Below are 21,649 nucleotides of genomic sequence, written 5' to 3' on the forward strand. Positions count from 1 at the left end.
CGTCCACAATACTTATAATGCAACAGAAGAGCTTTGAAATTCAGCATGCATGCGCAACATTATTACTGCACTTTAAATTATAAAATACGAATACGTACAGACAGTTGAGTTAAAAAAAGAGGAATAGAGAGGAGTAGTTCAAGTTATTAGTCTAAATACATGTATTTGTTTATATACTTATATATACATACAAAAATTTGAAGTATGCTCAAGCACGAGAGTAGCTATACAAAATTTATACGATTGAGAAGAACAATTTGCAATACAAAAATTTAAGGTTGAACACTCTTAAACAAGGACAAAAGTGTGAAAAGTTGTATAGCTACGAAAACTATTATGAATTTTGTAATATATTTTTACAACAGCATTTATAGCATGAATCGAGGCTTGAAGAACTTCTAGTGCTTGTACTGTTTAAATGCATACCATGTGCGAATTCTACGTTTCCTACCGAGGATACTCCTAGCTCCCAAAAATGTTCAAGGTAGAAAAAAAGAGTTTTTGAGGGGGATATTAGAAGCAGTTAATCAACTAATGTAATGTTAAGTATACTATCATCACCGTGTTATATTTTTCCATGCAACTGTTCACGTGATAAATAAAAAAAGTATCTATTGCTTTAAAATGTATCTGATTTTGCATTAGTTTACACAAGAATCCAGAATTCTTTCTTTCTTCCTTTTTCCCTCTACTTTCCACTCTTTTTCACTCTCTTTTTTTTAACTCTTTTTCTTTGTTTCTTCCTTTCCTACTATTTTCTTTCTCTTTCTCAATCTATTTATTTTTCCCACGTTCACAAAAAGATTATGACATATAGGACATATTTCATAACTTATTCTTGTTAATTTAACTAACGTAGATATCACATACCAATAAAACTATAAGAATATTATAACTTCAATAACATATTTCATACTTCTTTCTTGTCAATCTAACTATCATAGACAAAATCACATCCAAATCAATTGACAAATACTTGATAACTAGGCTTCAAAGGATATTTTTCGTAATTTGAAAATTCAGATAAATTTTTTGTTGCTGTTTTTAATCGTAGAAGCTACTAGGAACTGGTTAATTCTGATACTACTTTAGATAAAACGTTGTTAAAATTATGAGCACTGCTTGATGTTAAAATGAGGTCAAGACTTACATTTACTGGTACGTTAAAACTCTTTTTCTAACTTAGTAATGAATAGACCTTTGTCTTTGGCAATAACCTCTTTAGGTTTTAAAAATGTCTCTTAGTGTCTTTTGTCGTTCTTTAAGTTAACTAATGTTTGTATTTGATTTTTTTACACATAACTGTCTTGTAGACTAAACTTTAAAACACTTTATAAATTGAAGTAAAATTTATTCGCTAGTATACATAAGTTTAAAGATCTTAGTAAGTTGAGTTCAGATTTTTCAAAATTTTTACGCGAGACCTTTAAAGGTGGTATTATGTAGCTCTTTTCCGCTATACGTCTGCAAGTTAATATGCACTTTTTCTTTCTTTAACATCAACTTAATTTCTACTGTCACTGCCTAATCAATTTTTTTCTTATTCGTTAAGCCCATATATACTCGAAAAGTACGTATTTTACAGTAACCAGGTACCAGTACCCTTTGCTTTTAAAGCGTAACGCTACATCTTAACAAAATTTTCCACTTAAGTTTAGTTTTTGGTAAGGATAATGTTACTTTTTAGTTTCATAAAGTTTGGTAACATTTTTCATGGTTTTTATTCAGTAGACAAATTTTTTGTTTATAAATTAGTTTTCACTTTCTTAAAGTTTTTTAATACTCTGTATGTTTTAAATTCATAATAGTACGATCTTTTAATAAGAATCCATGTTATGTTGACTTAAAAAAAAGACTTTCTAAGAAAATAGTTAATGTTAACTTTACTTGTTTTTGAGAATGTTGCAGCCAAATAAGTATCAAAGTACCTTTTTTCAGTGCCCTAATCAATCGTATGTACAGCAAGACTAAGTAATACATAGCAATATATGAATTATAGTAAGATCGTGGCACTTTTTTTACAAACTAATCATGACTACGTTGAAAAAGACTGGTATGAAAGACTAAGTACGTATTTTATTGAGTACAAAATTGTTTTTAAGATTATTTACTGTCCATCACAAATCTCGTAAATAATAACTCTCAAGTGCAACCATATTTTAGTAGAGGTTCTAATTATAGCTTTTCTTCTTTAGCTTTAATCGTCACGCTTTTTTTTAAGTAAGTTGTTTACTTAAAACAACTTTTTGACTATGTGAGGCAGTTCTTTATTTTAAGGCTAAAATACTTTATAGTATCGAATCTAAATATTTTAAGTCTCATCTTAATGAATTCCATAAACAACATCTTCTCATCTGAGTTGAAATCATAGTCGAGGTTGTAGCCTGTTCTTAAATTATATCACCACTGAAAAGTATTATGTAAAGATTTATATAAATTTTTTACCTAGTTATTTATCTATGACTGCTAATCATCATTATGCTTATTAATAAGGTAATATATAACAGTCTTTAATAATACTATAATATGTCGTAGAAGGTAGAAAGTTGCTTTAAAATTATCGAAAAATTTTTGGTGGCTTCGGTAGTTTTTATCAGCTTGATTAAAACCTCTAAAACTTCTGAATTATGTAAATAAATTATGCCAAATTCAATTGCGACAAGAAGCTACTGGGGTCAGTGACCTCATTTTTTTGCAAATCACAACTAAAAATTCACTAATTTAACATTTAATTTTTTGGTCAGTGGTCACAAAATTTACTATATCTTAAAAAATTTTCAATTAACCTCAAAAGGGACCCCACACAAGCCCTTAGGACTCTCTAGGTCAAATTGACTAAAAATTTTATTTTTTAGAGATCAAATCATCCTAAATAAGATACAACTATTTTTTTCCAAATAAATGGTTAGTTTTTTAGAAAAAAATTGTTGAGAATGGAGATTTGTCATGAGGTTAGTTTAACAGGCGACATAAACCATTACAACCTTATAGTGTATATATACACACATAAATATGTTAATTTATTGTTTTTGACTACTGATCACCGTTTGCATCCGCTGGAGAAGAGCGCATGATAAATTCTTAAGGAAACAAGAGTCAACGGAGAGGTTAGGCTACGAGAGGAGCGAATAATCCCATAGCCTTAGCGATGTGGTTTGAGCGATTGGATAGGCATGATCAACTATGCAACAGAAGTTTATTATGTATGGTATTATTTTCCATTGAATATGCTTATTTAAACCATTTGTAATATTTTACAGTTTCTCACTGTTTTATTCATAATAAAAACTCTTTTATTGTTTTTTTTGCTTTTTTCAACTTTGATATGTTAAACAATTATTCTTACAAGTGATATTTCTCCTATTTCATTCGAGGCACAAATGAAGTTCCTTTCTGTTTCTGCTCTTTAACTGTAGTCTAAAGGTCTAATACAAGCCCAGAACCTATTTCTCATTTAATAAGAGTCCCCGAGTACTAAGTGCCCATTTTATTGTTCTAAATTGATTTAAAAAATTTATTATTAATAATCTTCTTCTCTAATAAATTTCTATATATTACTCTTAAGTTATTATTATAGTAAGTACACTATACTTTTACTTTGCATTATTAGATGAACTTGTACCCCCCCACTCCAAACCTTGTAGCTGTCTCTAACGAGAAGCCGTCATCACTGATCCGACACCTATTTATCAACAACTACAATGTCATGAGCAGTCGTGCTCTTTCTCTTACGTAGGTGTCCATTAGTACAATCCCGCTCTGATGCTATTCACCGTTTGTCCGATCCAAGCCCTAAACTTAGCAGTGGTTGATGTTCTTGAGTTGCAATCCTTCCTATTAAATAATCAGATGAGTTCAATAAATTATTAATGTATGAATAATCATAATCGTAACGCGTAACTTTATTTCAATATTTTTATTAGGCACATCAGTACCAAATCCTATTCCTTGCCTCACAGCTGGCTTTGATGAGAAACCGTCACCTCAAACCCAACCTATCTACTTACATTTGCAGGGCCGTTAACGATTGTGCTCTGCCTCTTGTAGAGTGAAGAACTAGAATTATACTTTTTTTAATACTCCAATACTTTTCATTAAGCAATTACTTTTGTGACTAACATAAGGATCTAATAAGCATTGAGAACTGTTTGAACTTTTGTTTTTCGAAACAAGTTGAAAGACGAGTATTGAGACCTATTTAAATATCTGTTGCTTCACTGATCTCAGTACGTTTATAATTACCAGATTTGATGCATACTTTGTGATACATGCAACCAATTTGAGACGTACGTTGAGGCAAACCTTGAGATTTATTAAGAAGTACGTTATAGGACATGATATAAGACCAGATTTGAGATGAAGTGTTTAACTTCCTTTGAAACCTTTTACATGACCAGTTCCAAAAGATTTTTTGGGACCTTGTTTGAGACCTATCATGAAACCAAATTGAAGACAAACCATGAGAGAAACATTAAAATCTATTTTCAGATCAATATTTTCATGATATTTAAAAATTATCTAACTACCAAATTAAGGACAAGATATAAGACCTAATATTCAACCATTTCATAAAGTAACTAAAATAATTTTTTAGAACTATTTAAATACTGCTATCACAAAACGTTAGATACATATTACTTATTCCAACACATTGTAACATCAATAATAAGAATGTCGTCTAGATGTATTTGTAACCAGCTCAGAGACATGAATCAAGATCTTTTAAGGAACACTATTTGTTTTAGGTCCCAACGAAATAATGGGCTTTTTTGTGATTTTGTAGTTTGTAATTACTAAACAAATATTGACATGTGTTCCAGTCTTTTTAATAGAATTTCAGAGTTTCTTTCAGACATAAGACAAAAATTGAAGCCATACTTTTAGCCGGGCTTCCTGAAAAACATTTAGCCAAACTTTAAGCAATACTTTCTGCCACACATTTAACAAGACTTGGAGCCAGACTTCCAGACTAAAAAATTCAACCAGACTTTCTGACAGACATTGAGCCAGACTTCCAGTCAGACTTTCTGCCAGACTTTTAGCCAGACTTCCAGCCAGACATTCAGCCAAACTTCCAGTCAGAAATTTGGCCAGACTTTCTGCTAGACAATAAGCCAGACTTTGAGCCAGACTTTCAGCCAGACTTTCTGCCAGAATTGCAGCCAGACATACAGCCTTTCTTGGGAGCCAACATGACATGATTCTCAAGAGTTAACCTTACATGCAAGCCTAGTGATGCCTGGAGGCTAACATCACATGAAAACCAATGATATTTGGCAGCCAATCACACATGAGAGTCAATGATTCTTGAAGAGCTAACATTACATGGAAGCCATAGATTTTTGGGAACCAGTCACACATCGGAGCATATAATCCTTGGGAACCAACTACACATGCGAGCCTCATGATGCTTAGAAGCCAACATTGAATGGATGACAATAAATACTAGGTGCTCACTACATATGGGAGCTACAAATGCTTGGTAGCCAACATAACATGGGAGCCATAGATTCTTAAGAGCTTATAACACATGAGAGTCAATGGTTCTTGAGGAGCCAACATTACTTAGAAACCATAGATTTTTGGAAGCCAGTTACTCTTGGAAGCATATAATTCTTGGGAGCCAACTCAAAAGGGAAGCCTAATGATACTTAGAAGCCAACATTACATAAAAGCCAATGATTTTTCGGAGCTAATTACACATGGAAGCCAATGATTCTTGGGAGCCAACATTACATGGGAGCCAGAGATTTTTGATGGCCAGTTACTTTTGGGAGCCAATGATTCTTGGAAGCCAACTACGCATGCAAGCCTTTTGATGCTTAGAAGCCAACATTACACAAAAGACAATAGATCCTAGGTGCTAATACATATGGGAGCTAATTATGCTAGGGAGCCAACATTACATGAGAGCCACATATTCTTGGGAGCCAGTTACACATGAGAGATTATTAGATAAGTCAGACTTTCTGCCAGACTTTTAGCCAGACTTTGAATCAGACTTACAGCCGGACATAGAGCTAGACTTTCAGCCAGGCATTTAGCCAGACATACAGCCAGACTTTCAACCAGACATACAGCCAGACCTTGAGCCAGTCTTTAAGTCAGACATACAGCCAGACTTTGAGTCAGACTTTTAACCAGACATACAGCTAGACTTTCAGCCAGACATTAAGCCAGACTTCAAGCCAGACTAACTGTTAGACATTTAGCCAGTTTTTCTGCCAAACTTCCAGCCAGACATTCAGCCAGACTTCCAGCCAGACATTAAACCATTTGATAAAAAATAGGTTCTGAAATTTTATTAGACCTTCAGACTGCAGTAAAAGGGCAGAAGCAGGTATGAATTTAATTCGTGCCTTCAATGAAATAGAAAAAATGTTACATGTAAGTTTAATTGTATTACATATCACAGTTAAAAAAAAAAAATAAAATAACAAAGGAGATTTCATTATGAATAAAACAGTGAAAAATTGAGAAATATTACAAATTGTTTTAATAAGCAAATTCAATTGCAGATGAGCGCATATATAATAAATGTTTATTGCACAGTTGATTATGACTATCTGACCGTTCAGACCATATCGTTAAGGCTATGGGATTATTCGCTCCTCTTTTAGCCTTACTCCTTCGTTGAATCTTGTTCCATTAAGAATTTATCACGCGCTTTTCTCCAGTGGGTGCAAACGGTGATCGAGAGTAAAAAACGATAAATATACATATTTATGAGTATGTATATACAGTGTTAGCTTGCAATGGTTCATGCCACCTGTTAAGCTAACCTCATGACAAATCACCATTCTGAACAATTTTTTTTTTTTAAACTAGCTATTTGTTTTGAAAAAAAAATTGCATTTTATTTAGGATAGTTTAATCTCTTATAAATAAAGTTTTCAGCCAATTTAACCAAGACAGAATATCCTTATAGTTTGTCCCTAGTCCTGATCCTTGCTCTCTCTCTCTCTTCCTCTCTCTCACTTTCTTCCTTGGCTATGCCCCTCTATCCTGCACACCTGGAGCGGAAACGCGAGAACATCCCAAAATCAAGCACTCCCGAACATGCACCCGTGACTTCTCGTGATCTAGCCCTCTTTCTCTCTCTCTCCCCCTTAGACTCTCTTTCATTTTCTCTCTCTCTCTCTTGCCCTATCCTCTGTCTACTCTAGGACCTTATCCAGGAGGCCTACCAGCGCTTGCGAGTCCTAGCACGACGCACGAAAAAAACGGAGGGAATAGAAACACGTTCCCTCTCGGCTCTCTGACTCGTGACAAGGGCGTATGGCGTTCTGCTGGGCCTCGAGCTTTTGGTAAGTCCGTGGGGCTGATGGCTGCGGTCTTACTCTCTCTCTTTTCCTCGTTCTGCGGTCACTCTCTATCTCGTCCTGGATCTCCTCACGGTAGTGGTCTCTGACGACGGGGACACATCAGCTCTCTCTTCTCTGTTTCTCGTTCTAAAGCAGATTTCTCTCGCTCTCTCTCTCAAATCACAAAACCTCTGGCTTCCCTATGCGCACGCGATGGCTCTCAACTCGAGGCTAAGTCAGTCTCCTTTTCTTATACCCGAGGGCTGCCACCACGCTCCAAACTGTGCTGCGCGTGCTTACTCTTATTCCTTCGCCGCTCTTGCTGCTGTGTCCCACGTCACGTCGTCTTCTTCTTCTTTTTCTGGGAGCCAAAACAAGAAAACAATGTCGGGAAGGTAAGCCTTTGCTATTGCGACGTCATACGCGTTGTGTCAGCGAGAACAGCAAGAGCCTGAAGGCTAGATTTACCTAGTTACACGGTACAATACAATATAAATAATATGTACACTAATCAGTGCTAGAAAGTGTCACTTGTTTAAGGTGGCTTCAGCCATTGGTACCGTACCTTGGGTAGGGTGCTATAAGGGTCCTTAAAAAATTAACGCTTCTTAACATTTAACTTTTTTATAAATATAGTTATTATAATACAATTGAAGTACAAGATCAAGAAAGTGCCAGAAAAGTACTGAGGAATTATAGTTGTAAAAATTGAAAGATACTGTGAGGGAAGCCAAACTAATATATTATAAGTTTTTTCTGATTTTTTTCTTTAGAAAAGTCGTTGACCATATATGTTTAGAAATTTTTTAGATTATTTGTAAAATAATACACAAAAATTTTTTTAAAAGACCCCGCACAAACTATAAGGATATTCTGTCTTGGTTAAATTGGCTGAAAACTTTATTTATAAGAGATTAAACTATCCTAAATAAAATGCAATTTTTTTTTCAAAACAAATAGCTAGTTTAAAAAAAAAAAATTGTTCAGAATGGTGATTTGTCATGAGGTTAGCTTAACAGGTGGCATGAACCATTGCAAGCTAACACTGTATATACATACTCATAAATATGTATATTTATCGTTTTTTACTCTCGATCACCGTTTGCACCCACTGGAGAAAAGCGCGTGATAAATTCTTAATGGAACAAGATTCAACGAAGGAGTAAGGCTAAAAGAGGAGCGAATAATCCCATAGCCTTAACGATATGGTCTGAACGGTCAGATAGTCATAATCAACTGTGCAATAAACATTTATTATATATGCGCTCATCTGCAATTGAATTTGCTTATTAAAACAATTTGTAATATTTCTCAATTTTTCACTGTTTTATTCATAATGAAATCTCCTTTGTTATTTTATTTTTTTTTTTTAACTGTGATATGTAATACAATTAAACTTACATGTAACATTTTTTCTATTTCATTGAAGGCACGAATTAAATTCATACCTGCTTCTGCCCTTTTACTGCAGTCTGAAGGTCTAATAAAATTTCAGAACCTATTTTTTATCAAATGGTTTAATGTCTGGCTGGAAGTCTGGCTGAATGTCTGGCTAGAAGTTTGGCAGAAAAACTGGCTAAATGTCTAACAGTTAGTCTGGCTTGAAGTCTGGCTTAATGTCTCGCTGAAAGTCTAGCTGTATGTCTGGTTAAAAGTCTGACTCAAAGTCTGGCTGTATGTCTGACTTAAAGACTGGCTCAAGGTCTGGCTGTATGTCTGGTTGAAAGTCTGGCTGTATGTCTGGCTAAATGCCTGGCTGAAAGTCTAGCTCTATGTCCGGCTGTAAGTCTGATTCAAAGTCTGGCTAAAAGTCTGGCAGAAAGTCTGACTTATCTAATAATCTCTCATGTGTAACTGGCTCCCAAGAATATGTGGCTCTCATGTAATGTTGGCTCCAGAACCGGTCCAGTTGACCGCAGAACAAGGAAAAGAGAGAAAGTAAGACCGCAGCCATCAGCCCCACGGACTTACCAAAAGCTCGAGGCCCAGCAGAACGCCATACGCCCTTGTCACGAGTCAGAGAGCCGAGAGGGAACGTGTTTCTATTCCCTCCGTTTTTTTCGTGCGTCGTGCTAGGACTCACAAGCGCTGGTAGGCCTCCTGGATGAGGTCCTGGAGTAGACAGAGGATAGGGCAAGAGAGAGAGAGAGAAAATGAGAGAGAGTCTGAGGGCGAGAGAGAGAGAAAGAGGGCTAGATCACGAGAAGTCGCGGGTGCATGTTCGGGAGTGCTAGATTTTGGGATGTTCTCGCGTTTCCGCTCCAGGTGTGCAGGATAGAGGGGCATAGCCAAGGGAGAAAGTGAGAGAGAGGAAGAGAGAGAGAGAGCAAGGATCAGGACTAGGGACAAAAGAGGACAAGAATAAGATAACCGGGAGACAGTAAGAGTGTGAGAGAGAAAGAGTGCAAAGAAAAATTTAATTTAACTGGATGAGAAGGAAAAGGCAGCTGTAGAATAGAGTAAGGTTGTATGTTTAGCAGGAAAGGAACAGTGGCGGGAGGTTGCGTGTGAGGACGTGCACGAGTGTGTGTGCGTGAGTGACGTAGTCAGGAGCGCATTAGGGCAGAGGCCTCAGGACCCTGGTCTCAGGACCCTGAACGTGGGCTTGCGGCTCACGCGGCGAGGCGGGGCCACTGTAGTGCCATCGAAGACTTTATTTGTAGAACAGTGTGGAGAGCTGTAATAAACAATTTTCTTAGCTTGACGTGATAGCATTTCCCATATTTATTGCTGTCGGAATAACAAGAGAAAATTCCCGTTAAAACTCCTCTTTTCAGAAGCAGAATCCAGGAGGACGAAGGACCCGGAGAACGCACGAAATGAGGTGGCCTCTTTCTACGTACCCCCTTCCCCTTTTTTTTTCAGGTTCAAAGACAGTGGGACAACCGTCGCTTATAGTCTATAACTATTTCTATACTAAATATTGAAGTATTTATTAAAACCTTACTCAACTAACCCAGGCACACTTATTTCAATGATAATGGTATTACCTACGTACACAGTGTCGTTTCAAAGAACGTATATTTATATTAATAATAATATCGTCTGCCATATAATTGTATTAAAATATAACTTTATACTTAAAAACTTAAGAATCCATTATCTTTTGTTTCTTTTAGTTACATTTGTCTCCAAATCAGAGAATTTAGCTATTATCATTTTTATTTAAATATTTTGCGTTTTTTTTTTTTTAAATTACAATATGAAAAAATAACCCTCAAGATCTTTACAAAATGTTTCATTGGTAATAGAAAAAAAGCGGTCAAAAAATAATATTTTTGTAGATTTTCTAAGGAGAAATACAATTATGAAGGCATACAAATACAAAAACACTAATACTTTATTTTAGATCTTCTGTTTGTTTTGGCAACATATATGAGAAAATATTTAAACCTTATAAGATAGTTATAATTTTAAAAGTAAACTTGCAAGAACTATAATTGAATAAGTACATATCAGTAAATCAGAAAAAAAAAATAAAAAATTTAAAAAAAGAATAAATACTTCCATTCAGGAAAATGATGGGCTTCTATGATATCAAGTCAAGTAACACAGCATGTTCTAGTTTTGCATCTGCTGGAGCTCCCAAAATGCAGACCTCATTTTTTTCTATAATTCTTCTACATAACCTGTCAGTATAATTAGTAAACATTGACTAGTAAAAAAAGATACTAGAATTAGTGATATAGGAAAAAATTTTACATTTAACTGCACTAAAAAATTAAAATGTTTAAAAAATTATTACTTTGAATATTTTTTTAATACTTACAAGCCACAGTTCTTAAATCCATCTGGCTTGTCACAAATATTTTCAAGGTAACAGTTAAGTTTGACAAACTTACTTACCACGTTGTATGTGTAAGGCTTAGTGCTTTCTATCTTAAACATTTTCATATATGTCTTCCTACGTGTATATACTCATAAGATATGTCACTAAGACCTCTTTATCTAGTCACTCCACGTTTTACCCTTATATAAGATTATAGAAATGCTCAATTTTTTAAGCATAGTCTTGTTAGTTTCTAAAACGTCACCCCCCTCCTTCCTTGGCCATCCCATCAAATTCTTATAGCCACCCTTGCCCCTTTCACAGTCCAGTTTGTAAAAAAATGTTCTAGTTAATATACAAATTGCATAAATTCAAAAGAGAGAAGTCAAAGGTTTTTGAAAATTTTGCAGTTGTTATTTAAATATTTTTCAACACGTCTTATGTTTCTTCAAAATTTATTAATAAATTTATTTGTGCAGTTTTGTGTTACGAAAAGCCAGTAAAGGAAACAAAAATAAATGTTTCTTCTTTTGTATATTTATTTGTTTAGAACTATTGTATAATACATACTCAAAAATTGTGCATAGTAATAAAATTGACGCCTGATTATGTAATTTTTTATGTTTTTTTCAACTGCCCGAACGACTCAAAGAGCTTCTTTACAAAGATTTGTTTATATTTTTATATAAATTGGTTAATTAGGTAGTTTGCAAACTACATTCTTATATATCTTCAATAAGAAAATGTCGCAAGCCTGATTTATCTAAAATTGTAACGCGCAATCGGAAACAGAATGAGTTCAAAAGTTTTTTCATTTTGATTTACAAAAAATATGACATCATATACGATACTAATTATGTCTTGTAGTTCGATTAGATGACGTAATGTAACATTTTATTTAAGTAGACATAACAAAGAATAACATTTGTGGTGTGATTACTTTATTTGTACGGACTATACTATTTGAAATAAAAGGATTGCTTAATGCTTATTCTTATTATAATATTGCATGCTAATAACTAATTTCATACATTATGAAATGTTCATACTGGTATATCAGCTCACATACCCTACCATGAATACATGCAACAACGTCTATATAACGAGAATAGTCCAAGCTTAGGAAAAAATAGATGAGTATGTAAAAAAAATTTAAAATCTTTTGAAACTAAAATAGTCCTCAGAATAATATAAATCCTGTAAATATAAAAAAAAATGTCTTACATAGTAACGAGCAGTCTAGAGATAGATCGAGTTGTCTAGATTATCGATAAGATTACTTTGATTTCACAGCTAAGGAATATTGTTTATTCATCAGCTAGATATTTTACCGGAAAAAAAATGTAAATGCACATTCTCCACACTTAAAAAAATAAATGAAGCCCTTGCCCTAGCAAAATTCATTAGGAATTCAATGTTAAAACGAAAAAGTCAGATATAAAACTAACAAAATGCGATCTAATATTTCTTAACAAAATTAAGTTGCATTTATTTCCGAAAGTTATAAGAATGAGCTTCCACTCTCCTTTTTTCAAAGTTATGTAGAGTAAATTACTGATGCAAACGACATCATATAACAGAATTAAGTATAAAATATTACTTTGTATAAATAAGTTTCCTACTCTACCGAACAACTAAGTTCTTGTTCTGAGATAAGTGCTTTTAAATCACGAATAAAATAGTTTAGTCTCGACAAAAATAGTGCCCTTTCCTTAAATTCAAATAAAAACTATGCTTTTTACTTTAGTTAAGACAAAGACTATGTCCTTTTTTGGTCCCAAACAATTTATTATGTCCTTTTTCGGAGTTCAAACGAATACTTCGTCTCTTATCTAACTCCATACGAAGACTATGACCTTTTTTTGAGTCCAGACGAATGCTGTGCTTTTTTTCAGCTTGGACAAACTTTAGAATAAGTACCAACAAATTACGATAGCAAATTATCAAATTTTAATGTAGAAGCAGCATAGTGTGGAAATATTTCTCAAAACATACGTTTACAGCGTTGAAACGCTGATATTCCAAATACTTGACTGATTACAGATGGATCATTTTATGTGTAAAGCCGAATTGTTTCAAAACCAGTATTTTTTTTGCTATGATGAAAAATAACTCATTATTACTAAGAAAAATAAGAAGTTAAAATGAGGTCAACATAAAATACTCATCGTTACAATGAAGTGATAATTTAAAAATACTGCAATAAATGAATTTACTCATACATCATTTAACGTTTTTCGGTTATTAACAAAAAGAATGTAAGTATGTACCTAAAAACAGCTTATAGACAATTGTAATTTAAGCTATAAGCATTATGCAATTTGTTTCAAGTAGAATTTCTGTTCTTTATAGTTAAATATTTCCACTTTCCAAAAAATTATAGAAATATTTTTTTAACGTTGATAATGTATTCCATTATCTTATAATCATTAAAGTATTTTAAATTTTCAGGAAAGTAACTGAGCTCATACCGTAAGCTATCTTCAAATATTTTGGTATTGGTGTTGATGCAAAATCATAATAAATTATACGAGGGCGTTAACAAAATTTAGTTTTTATCCAAGCTAGAATAAAAGAAAACTTTTTGTCACGAATACTAAATACAAACTTAAACCAATTTTCCACTTTATTTGCAACGCCAGAGCAGTTCACACTGATGGCATTAAAGAGAATTAGTAACTTCTGACTTATCCAAGCAAGTCTTTCTGACAGGTTTCTCTAGCGATAAAGAGGACTCCTGTATCAGTTTTAACCTTTTCAGATTTTTTACTCTAGAAAAAAAAATGGGTCGTGGGACCCACGATAGAAGTGAAACTTCAAGTATCAAATATTGAACTCATTTTATACAGAAAATTACATGAGAAACAATCATATGTGTTATTGTTACGAGTTAAGATAGACCTACAATTTCATAAAGATAGACCGCTAATACGAATTTGAGGTTATGTAATCGTAACAAATGACACCTCAATTTGTGCGTCTCAATATTTTATTTCCCCTTTAGGATACCCGTAAGAAATCGGTATTTTTGGTCAGTTTTGCTTCTCGGTCAAAATAAGACGATTTTTCGTATTTTATGAGGTTATGTTGTCATGAAAACACTTTAAATTTCTTCGCGCACATCTGAATTATTAATGTTTAAAGTATATTGTAATTTATTCCCATTTTTAACTGAAATTTCATAAAGATAGAGTGAAAATACGAATTTGAGGTTATGTAATTTCAACAAATGACACCTCTATTTGTGCGTCTCGATATTTTATTTCCCCTTTAGGATACTCATAAAAAATCAGTATTTTTGTCCTATTTTGCTTCACCGTCGAGATATGACGATTTTTCTTATTTTATGAGATTATATTGTTAATTTGTGGACATCTCTATTAATTTTCAAGGTATACTATTTATAACTCATCATTCATACATCAGAAAAGTACAACTAAAATACGAATTTAAGGTAATTTAATAACAAATAATACCTCGTTACACACACACACATGCAGCGGCTAGAGTTGGAGTAGTAGGGATGCCTGTTAGTATAGCATGTGGTGGCAAGGAGGACGCGGCAGAGAGAGAGAGAGGCTGGAGTGGTAGGTATGCACTGTTAGTATAGCATGTAGTGGCAAGGGGGACGCGGAGAGAGAGAGAGTGGCTGGAGTGGTGGGGTGCTCAGAAATTTCGTGTCACTCGAAAAAATTTGCAACGTTCCATAAGAAGTTTCACTTTAAATAATATTGTTGACCCTTACTGGTCAATCCATCACAAAAAACATTCGTATCATACAAAGAACTTCTTAAAAAATGTTAACGAGTAAGAATTTGAAAAAATGAATCAAAATTTACATTAGATTTTAAAATATTTACGTACCGGATAAGCTTCCTTAGATTTTCCAAAATTCATTGCATACATTTTTCTAAAAACTTTAAGAGCCTTTTTATTTTTACCTTGACTCATTAAAAATTTTGGACTCTCTGGAAAAAGCCCGAGGCTCATCGCTCCGAATAGAATTGGTAATCCACATACTGATAAATATATCTGCCACGAACGCCAATAAAAACTATTGTAACTAAATACTATATTTTGTGGAATAATTAGAAATGCTAGAGCTAAAATCAACAAAAAATATAAACTGTTTTGGGAAAAAACTTGTATTTTATTGTAAATGAAATTTTTTTTGTGACTTACAAAGCGTTAAAAACGTTATTAAAAATGATTAAAATGCCTAAAATAAACTAACTATAGAAAAATGTTATACTTCATACCAGCTCCCACTATACTTCCAGCAGTAAGAAAGAATCCAAGGATCATAGTCACCTTAGGTCTATCTTTTGTTGAATGAAATTCAGCGCAGTATGTCATAATAGAAGCATAAGGTCCACTTACTCTATAACAGAATTTGATTGATTGTAAGGCTGTGTTTGTTAATTTTTCCTATAAATGTAACAGTGTTACTAAAAAAAGCTTACACAAAGCCACATGTAAATTTAAAAAAAAGCAAAACGTAGAAGTTTTGCGATAATCCACTTAAAACATTTAGAATTCCATCAAATAAATAGCCATATAAAACAACTGGTTTTCGTCCAAATGCATCAGCCATCAAACCCCACATGAATGCACTACTGACCATGCCTAAAAATAAATTTTAAAAAACGTAAAATTAATAATATTATGTTTTTTTAACAAATTTATGTGTCTACATACTGTTTATGGGTGCGTACGGTATGTATGCTTGAATTAGTGTGTTCGTTGTCAAATTGAATTTTTATATGCAGGGGCTAACATTATACGGACACTGTAAAATTAAGGAAAAAAAAGCTCGTGTGCAGTGGTATTAATTATGATAAATTTGCTCATAATTATGAGCAAAACTCAAAAATGGCATGCATATTGAAAACCAAAAGGGACTTTATGGAGCTTGCCTACAGAATAAGTTCACTTTTACATTCTCTGTATGACGCTAAATATGTGAAGATACACTTAAACCACACCAAGGCTAAACCAAAGATGTTAATTATTCAAGCGTTAAGGTGTGGGCACAATTGCAACGCTCTACACATTACAAATTCTGCTTGTCTTGGACTAACTGCTTGAGTAGAAAATTCGTGGCAAGTCAAAAAAATCTTTAATGCAGCTTCAATTTTTTTTTTAACTTTAATTCTAGACTAATTAGAACACGTATTTTACGGACTTATTATACGCTTACATAATATAACATCTTTTTTTGTGAATCATGAATACTATATAGAACTAATGCAAGTAATAAAATTCCTTAACTTCTTTAATTTACGACAGGTTTTGCCTAGGCAATAAATATTTTTACTAAAAAACTACTAATATTTACAAAATTTGTCATACGTAGCAATCAAAAATATTACCACCTTGACCAGACTTGAGAACTGAACTTGCTGAAAAATAGCGTTATCAATTTTACTACTAAGCTCTCGGTGACTTCCGCTTCTCAACTGCTACATTCAAGCTATTGGCAATTTATTATAAATATATATATATCAAAAGTTTACATTTTTTGTCGATTAATTTGCGTGAATGCCGATATATGTATCCCTATATTAAATAGTTGTATTGACGAAAGTGACTTTTAGCCCACCCCGCTCCCTCTCAGCGCCCACTTAGCTCCCCCACAGATCCCCTTGATTCACATAGTTATTTGCTTATGTTTATCCCTCAGCTCCCCCTTGCTACCCTTCCACCTTCCCCCAAAAATACTTATTTATAGAATATTTTACCATCTGGAATGTAAAAAAATGTATGTAATTTAGTACCCAAGTCATACCTCATTTTAAGAGTTTTTCAAGTCACTGATCATAGGTATCCCTCTGTCTATTGTCTCCCTCTTATTCACTATATGTCTTTAAAGGACCATTATTTGTTTAACTTGATTAAACTTTTAAATTTGAAATCTTTTTCTGGTCCATGTGTACTATACCCAAATATAAAATTCATGATTAACTGAGAACTTTCTTTACAGACGACAGAATTTAGGAGAAGATATAAATAAATAGACGAACACAATTAAGCTTTTGAAACAATACTTTATTCTGTTAATTTAATGCTGTGACATTTCATGTGTTGTTTGAACCCATCTGTTCTTTTAAAACCCTTTCCATATTTTTCACATATTTCTTTTCATGGTTTTTTATGAATCAACATATGTCTGTTTAAATGTGACGATCTTTAATGTTGCATATTTTTAAATCATTGAAAAATTTCTTGCTAAGCAATATTTATAATTTTTGGTTCATTCTCGGATTCAATTTCAATAAAAACTCTTTTTTTATGTACACATCTTGATAAAGCAACTTATAATTGTCCGTGAGAGAATGAAGGTTTTTAAATGTACAATCCTAAGAACTAAAAGCTCTGTCCTTGTCATTTGTTAATAGTCATAGAAAATGCTTATACAAAAGAAAACTGTTTTTTATATAAGACGAAAGATAATGATAATAAGGTGCCAGTATTCAATGTTATTTTAGCAATATAATCTTTGCTTTTTTTTCCCCCGTTATTATTTCGGCTTCTATATTATACTAAAATTATTTTCTTATTTTTAATCTTGTGCCATGACAAAGACCGTTTGGTATACTAAATTTTCTTATTATGATTACTATAGCATTTATTTTTAATTTGAATTCATGTGGTGCAAGATCTTCACTGATTTTATTTAAAAATTCGATTGGAAAATGAATATTTATGTTATCATCTGTTTCATCAGCTTCTTTGTAAGTCGCGTATCCTGCTATTGTAAACTCATTTTCAGTCTGCATTGATAATTATACGAGTAATTTTGTCATTTTGTCTACTTAATCTGTTAGTGGGGGGTTGGCGCGTGGAGTGTGCAGGGGAGCGTCAGCCCCACTAGTATATAGTGTGTGTGTGTGTGTATTTATATTTCTCATTAATTACCAGTTATGTCTTGGAAATTATGTATCAATTATTAAGAATACTGCATAATATTCATGTACTTCAAGAAAGCAGGCGTCAACTAAAAAATTACCTACAGTTCAAATGAAGCAAATAGCAAAGGTAGTCACTAAGCCCTAGAAGCAAACTTGGTCATACGTTTTCCGAGCAAGTAAGAGATATAGGTTAAGGGCATGGTCAAGATAGAACTCTTTTCATTTACTTCATACGACAATTTTTCTTCAAACAAGTCAAATTGTGTTTCAAGTTCACATAAGGTAGTGTTAAAGGAAATTAAAACTTTTAAAATACGTGACATCTTTAGGAATAAATAGGCAAAATACACTCACAAACAAATACTTATACTTAAGACATTGGCTCAAAAGTATCCCTAGGTATTTTAAAGATTTTTACTGCAACACCAAAGTTTCTAGTTAAGTTATTTAATGAAAAGTCCTACACGGAGTACAAAATATCAATAAGCCTATACATAAAAGATATTGGGTGAAATAAGAGTCATTTGAGAGAAAAATTTTTTTGTCTAAGGAGGTTAAGACCAAAAAAAAGGAATATAATGGAATACCTTCAGAAACAGTGTTAATTTTTTTTCACAATTACAAGGGTAAATATGATATATACAAGAAAAAACATTTTTAGATCACCCAACTTAAACTACGACTGTTAAAACCTTAGGGTATTGGAAGCTATCCATTTTCCTTTAACTATCCCTTAAAGATTTAACTAGCCGTGAATGACTTATTAAATATAAATTATTGTATCATTATCTAACTTTTTAAACTTAAGTCACAGATGCAACACCTTCTAGTTCAATGAAAAGTAAAGTAATAAAAGTAGTAAAAGTAAAAACAGTTTTGTATTGTGAAGGAAGATAATAAGCTCTTATGCAAACGGTGAGGACTATAAAAGTGTAGTACTCCATATATTTTTTGTATTGGGTTACTAGAAGGCACTGAACCCTTTATTTTACGTAACTTTAAAATTACACAGATATTACTTGTGTCTTCAGCCTCTATAAAGCTTTTTGTATCTTGCAGCATAAGCGTGAAAGCTTGCCACCAGTGGCTAGAAATCTAATTTTTTTTCGTCATTGAAAAGACTTAAGTCCCTCAAAACTGACACTTATATCTATCTCTTGATTGCAGTTTGCTTTTTCTTATGCCTCACTAAGTGATTAATTCTCTCTTGGATAATAAGTCAATAAACTTGGCACAGCTTAAGTCCACATAAGCCTTCACTACTCTACTAAATCCTTGCATTTTACTAACACCTTACTCAAGCTTTTTTTAGCTTCCTCTAACACTTGACTAGACAAAACGCAACTTCATCTGCTAGCTTCATGATAAATAACTCCTGTCCAGAGAAAAGAACAATTCTTAAATTCTTAAATTTTTTCTGATAGATACAGCTACCTGCCATTCCAGAGGTACATATTTATTGTAATTGCTTATTCAATGTAGCAAAACACATATGGATCCTAAGCATTCGAAGTGCCCAATAATAGTTTGCCTTCTTTTGACCTGGCAGTAGACCAGCCAAATATTCAGTCTGCCTGACTGTGCTACACGCTTTGCTGCAATTTTTTTTAATATTTATGATGCCATCCATTGTACTCTAGCTTCTAAAAGTAAAGCTCTGATTTTTTAGTTTTGGTATGAGATAAATAATAATACGTGATGTCTCCTACTTTAACAAAACTGTCCAGGCCTTGAAAAAAATTGTAGTAGTAGTGGCTGTAAAAAAAAGGAATAGGAAGAGTAGTAGCAGTAGTAGTAGTTTTTTTTTTTTTTTTTTTCTCAAGGTAGGGGAAATGCATTGAGGCACACCATAGGGACAGCGGTAGTGTAAAACTTGGTAAATTTTTTTCCTAAGAACACCCATACCCACTAAGACCCCCTCCATGCCGCGTGGCTTTTAATACACCCTGGAACTGCGTTAGCATTACTTCAGGGTGGAGCCACCAGGGAGACCATCGCGTCTCACAGCATTAACGAGTTAACTCGCCACCATTTGCTAGAGGTGCTGATGCTCTCGAGTCCTAAAATGGACTCGGGGTCTGAAAACCAGCACCTTGTCTAGCACTTCATAGTAGACCACCTTCTTAGCCAGCACCACTATAAGCTCAATGCTTTTCCTTACTAATAGGTAAAAAGTACCCAGCGCAGTGTGGGTCCACATAAGCCTGTCTTTCAACTCAAGGCCTTTTTGCCTCATTTTGATCCTGCTTGGGCCTTATCTCTGGCCTATTTTAAGTCTCTCCTGAATAAAGGGCCGCTCCCGCTGCCTGCTTCGTGCTTGTTGTCCGTTGTTCGGCAAAGGAAGCTCCGTACTGGGCCTGGACACTCTTTCTTTCGGTAGTTTAAGCTTCCACACCGAAAGCAAAACTTGGATCTGTTTTCTTTCTATAGTTACCTGAGATGTGTCCATATCCCAGGCATTTTGAACATCTTGTTACTTTAATTCTTCTTCGAATTCGGCAGCTTACAAAGCCAACTTATAACCTGCCTTCCTTTTCTACTTGTCTGGCAGATGCTTCGTCCACCTTTGTTAAAGCCAGCTTTTGTCCCCTGGCATTTTGCTTTAGAGAGCTACTTTTGGCTCCTGGCTCTGATGTCCAAAAGTCCTAGCGAAAGCCTCTTTGACCTCATCTTCCTCTACATTGGCATTCAGGTCTCAGACATCTAATGTCACTTTTCTGTTGCTAATTTTGACAGTACTCTGTCCGGCTACCAACTTTTCAATTTGCTGTGAGAATGCAGAAGCATTTTCTACACCTTTGCTCTAATAAGTATGTCTCCTTTTCTTGACGTGACAACACTTTGGACTGCCACATTAGCCTTATCAGGGTCAAAGTTCGCCTTCATGGTCCTTAGCACCTTTGCAAAGGTCTGCCCTTCAGCCATCTTCACTACAACTGTTGTTGTCGCATTCACTTTTTCCTTCTGGCTTGTTTTTTCGTTCGGGAGAATTTCTCCTTGTTTGCCACTGCCTTTTTTTTCTTTGGAAGCATGGTTTGCTGGCGTTTTTTAGGGCGGTCCAATGAGCTCCTGTTTCTTTTACTTTGTTCTATTTCCTTTAGGGCAGTGTTCAGGGTTCTTTTCTGTACCGGCCGTTGGAGCTTATATTGCCTTTGTTCACTACACTGCAGGGATTCCAATGACGACTTGCAAGCGTTTGCATACACTTCTTCTTTATAAAAAAGGCTTTTTCTTAGCACCTTTGCCTCTTGAAGGTGTTTAAGTGCTACTTTTAGCCCATTCTTAACAGTGTTCGCTGTGTTGCTGTACTGATCGTTGATTAATTTTAGCGTCTCTGTAATATCTTCCGTTGCTGATTGGACTACATCAGTCACTTTCTGTCTGGCACCAATGTCTAGCACTTCCTTGTAGGCTGTTTTTTTACCTTTTAGAAATAATAACCTTTGCTGGCCTACTGAGGGACCCGTGCTCCCTGTGAAGCAGCTCTCTCTTTTTGTTATGCCAAATGACAGACGCAACAAAGCTATTTACTGCCCTCTATTTCTCAGCGGAGTAAAACATCTCAGAAATAATGATTACGAGAGTGAGTAATACGCCCAGCTTGTCCATCAACTGCTGGCGCTTACAGTAACATCTGTCACACACAAAAAACGTATGTTCGACGT

At 34.1% G+C, this 21,649-nt stretch overlaps 1 protein-coding gene across 1 annotated transcript in view; it reads right to left on the minus strand.

Moving 5' to 3' along the window:
* The window catches only part of LOC106645104 (uncharacterized), a 368,821-nt gene that overhangs the window by 136,066 nt on the left and 211,106 nt on the right, over positions 1-21,649 (minus strand). The window contains exons 2-4 of the mRNA XM_089598080.1: positions 15,537-15,699; positions 15,333-15,454; positions 14,938-15,176 (exon numbers count right to left, since the gene is read on the minus strand). Coding sequence (XP_089454206.1) covers positions 14,938-15,176; positions 15,333-15,454; positions 15,537-15,699 — 524 coding nt within the window. The remainder of the gene's footprint in view (positions 1-14,937; positions 15,177-15,332; positions 15,455-15,536; positions 15,700-21,649) is intronic.

Source organism: Copidosoma floridanum, unplaced genomic scaffold, assembly GCF_036245765.1.
Source record: "Copidosoma floridanum isolate Cflo_tuat_1 unplaced genomic scaffold, Cflo_Japanese_pri ptg000005l, whole genome shotgun sequence".
Classification (NCBI taxonomy): domain Eukaryota; kingdom Metazoa; phylum Arthropoda; class Insecta; order Hymenoptera; family Encyrtidae; genus Copidosoma; species Copidosoma floridanum.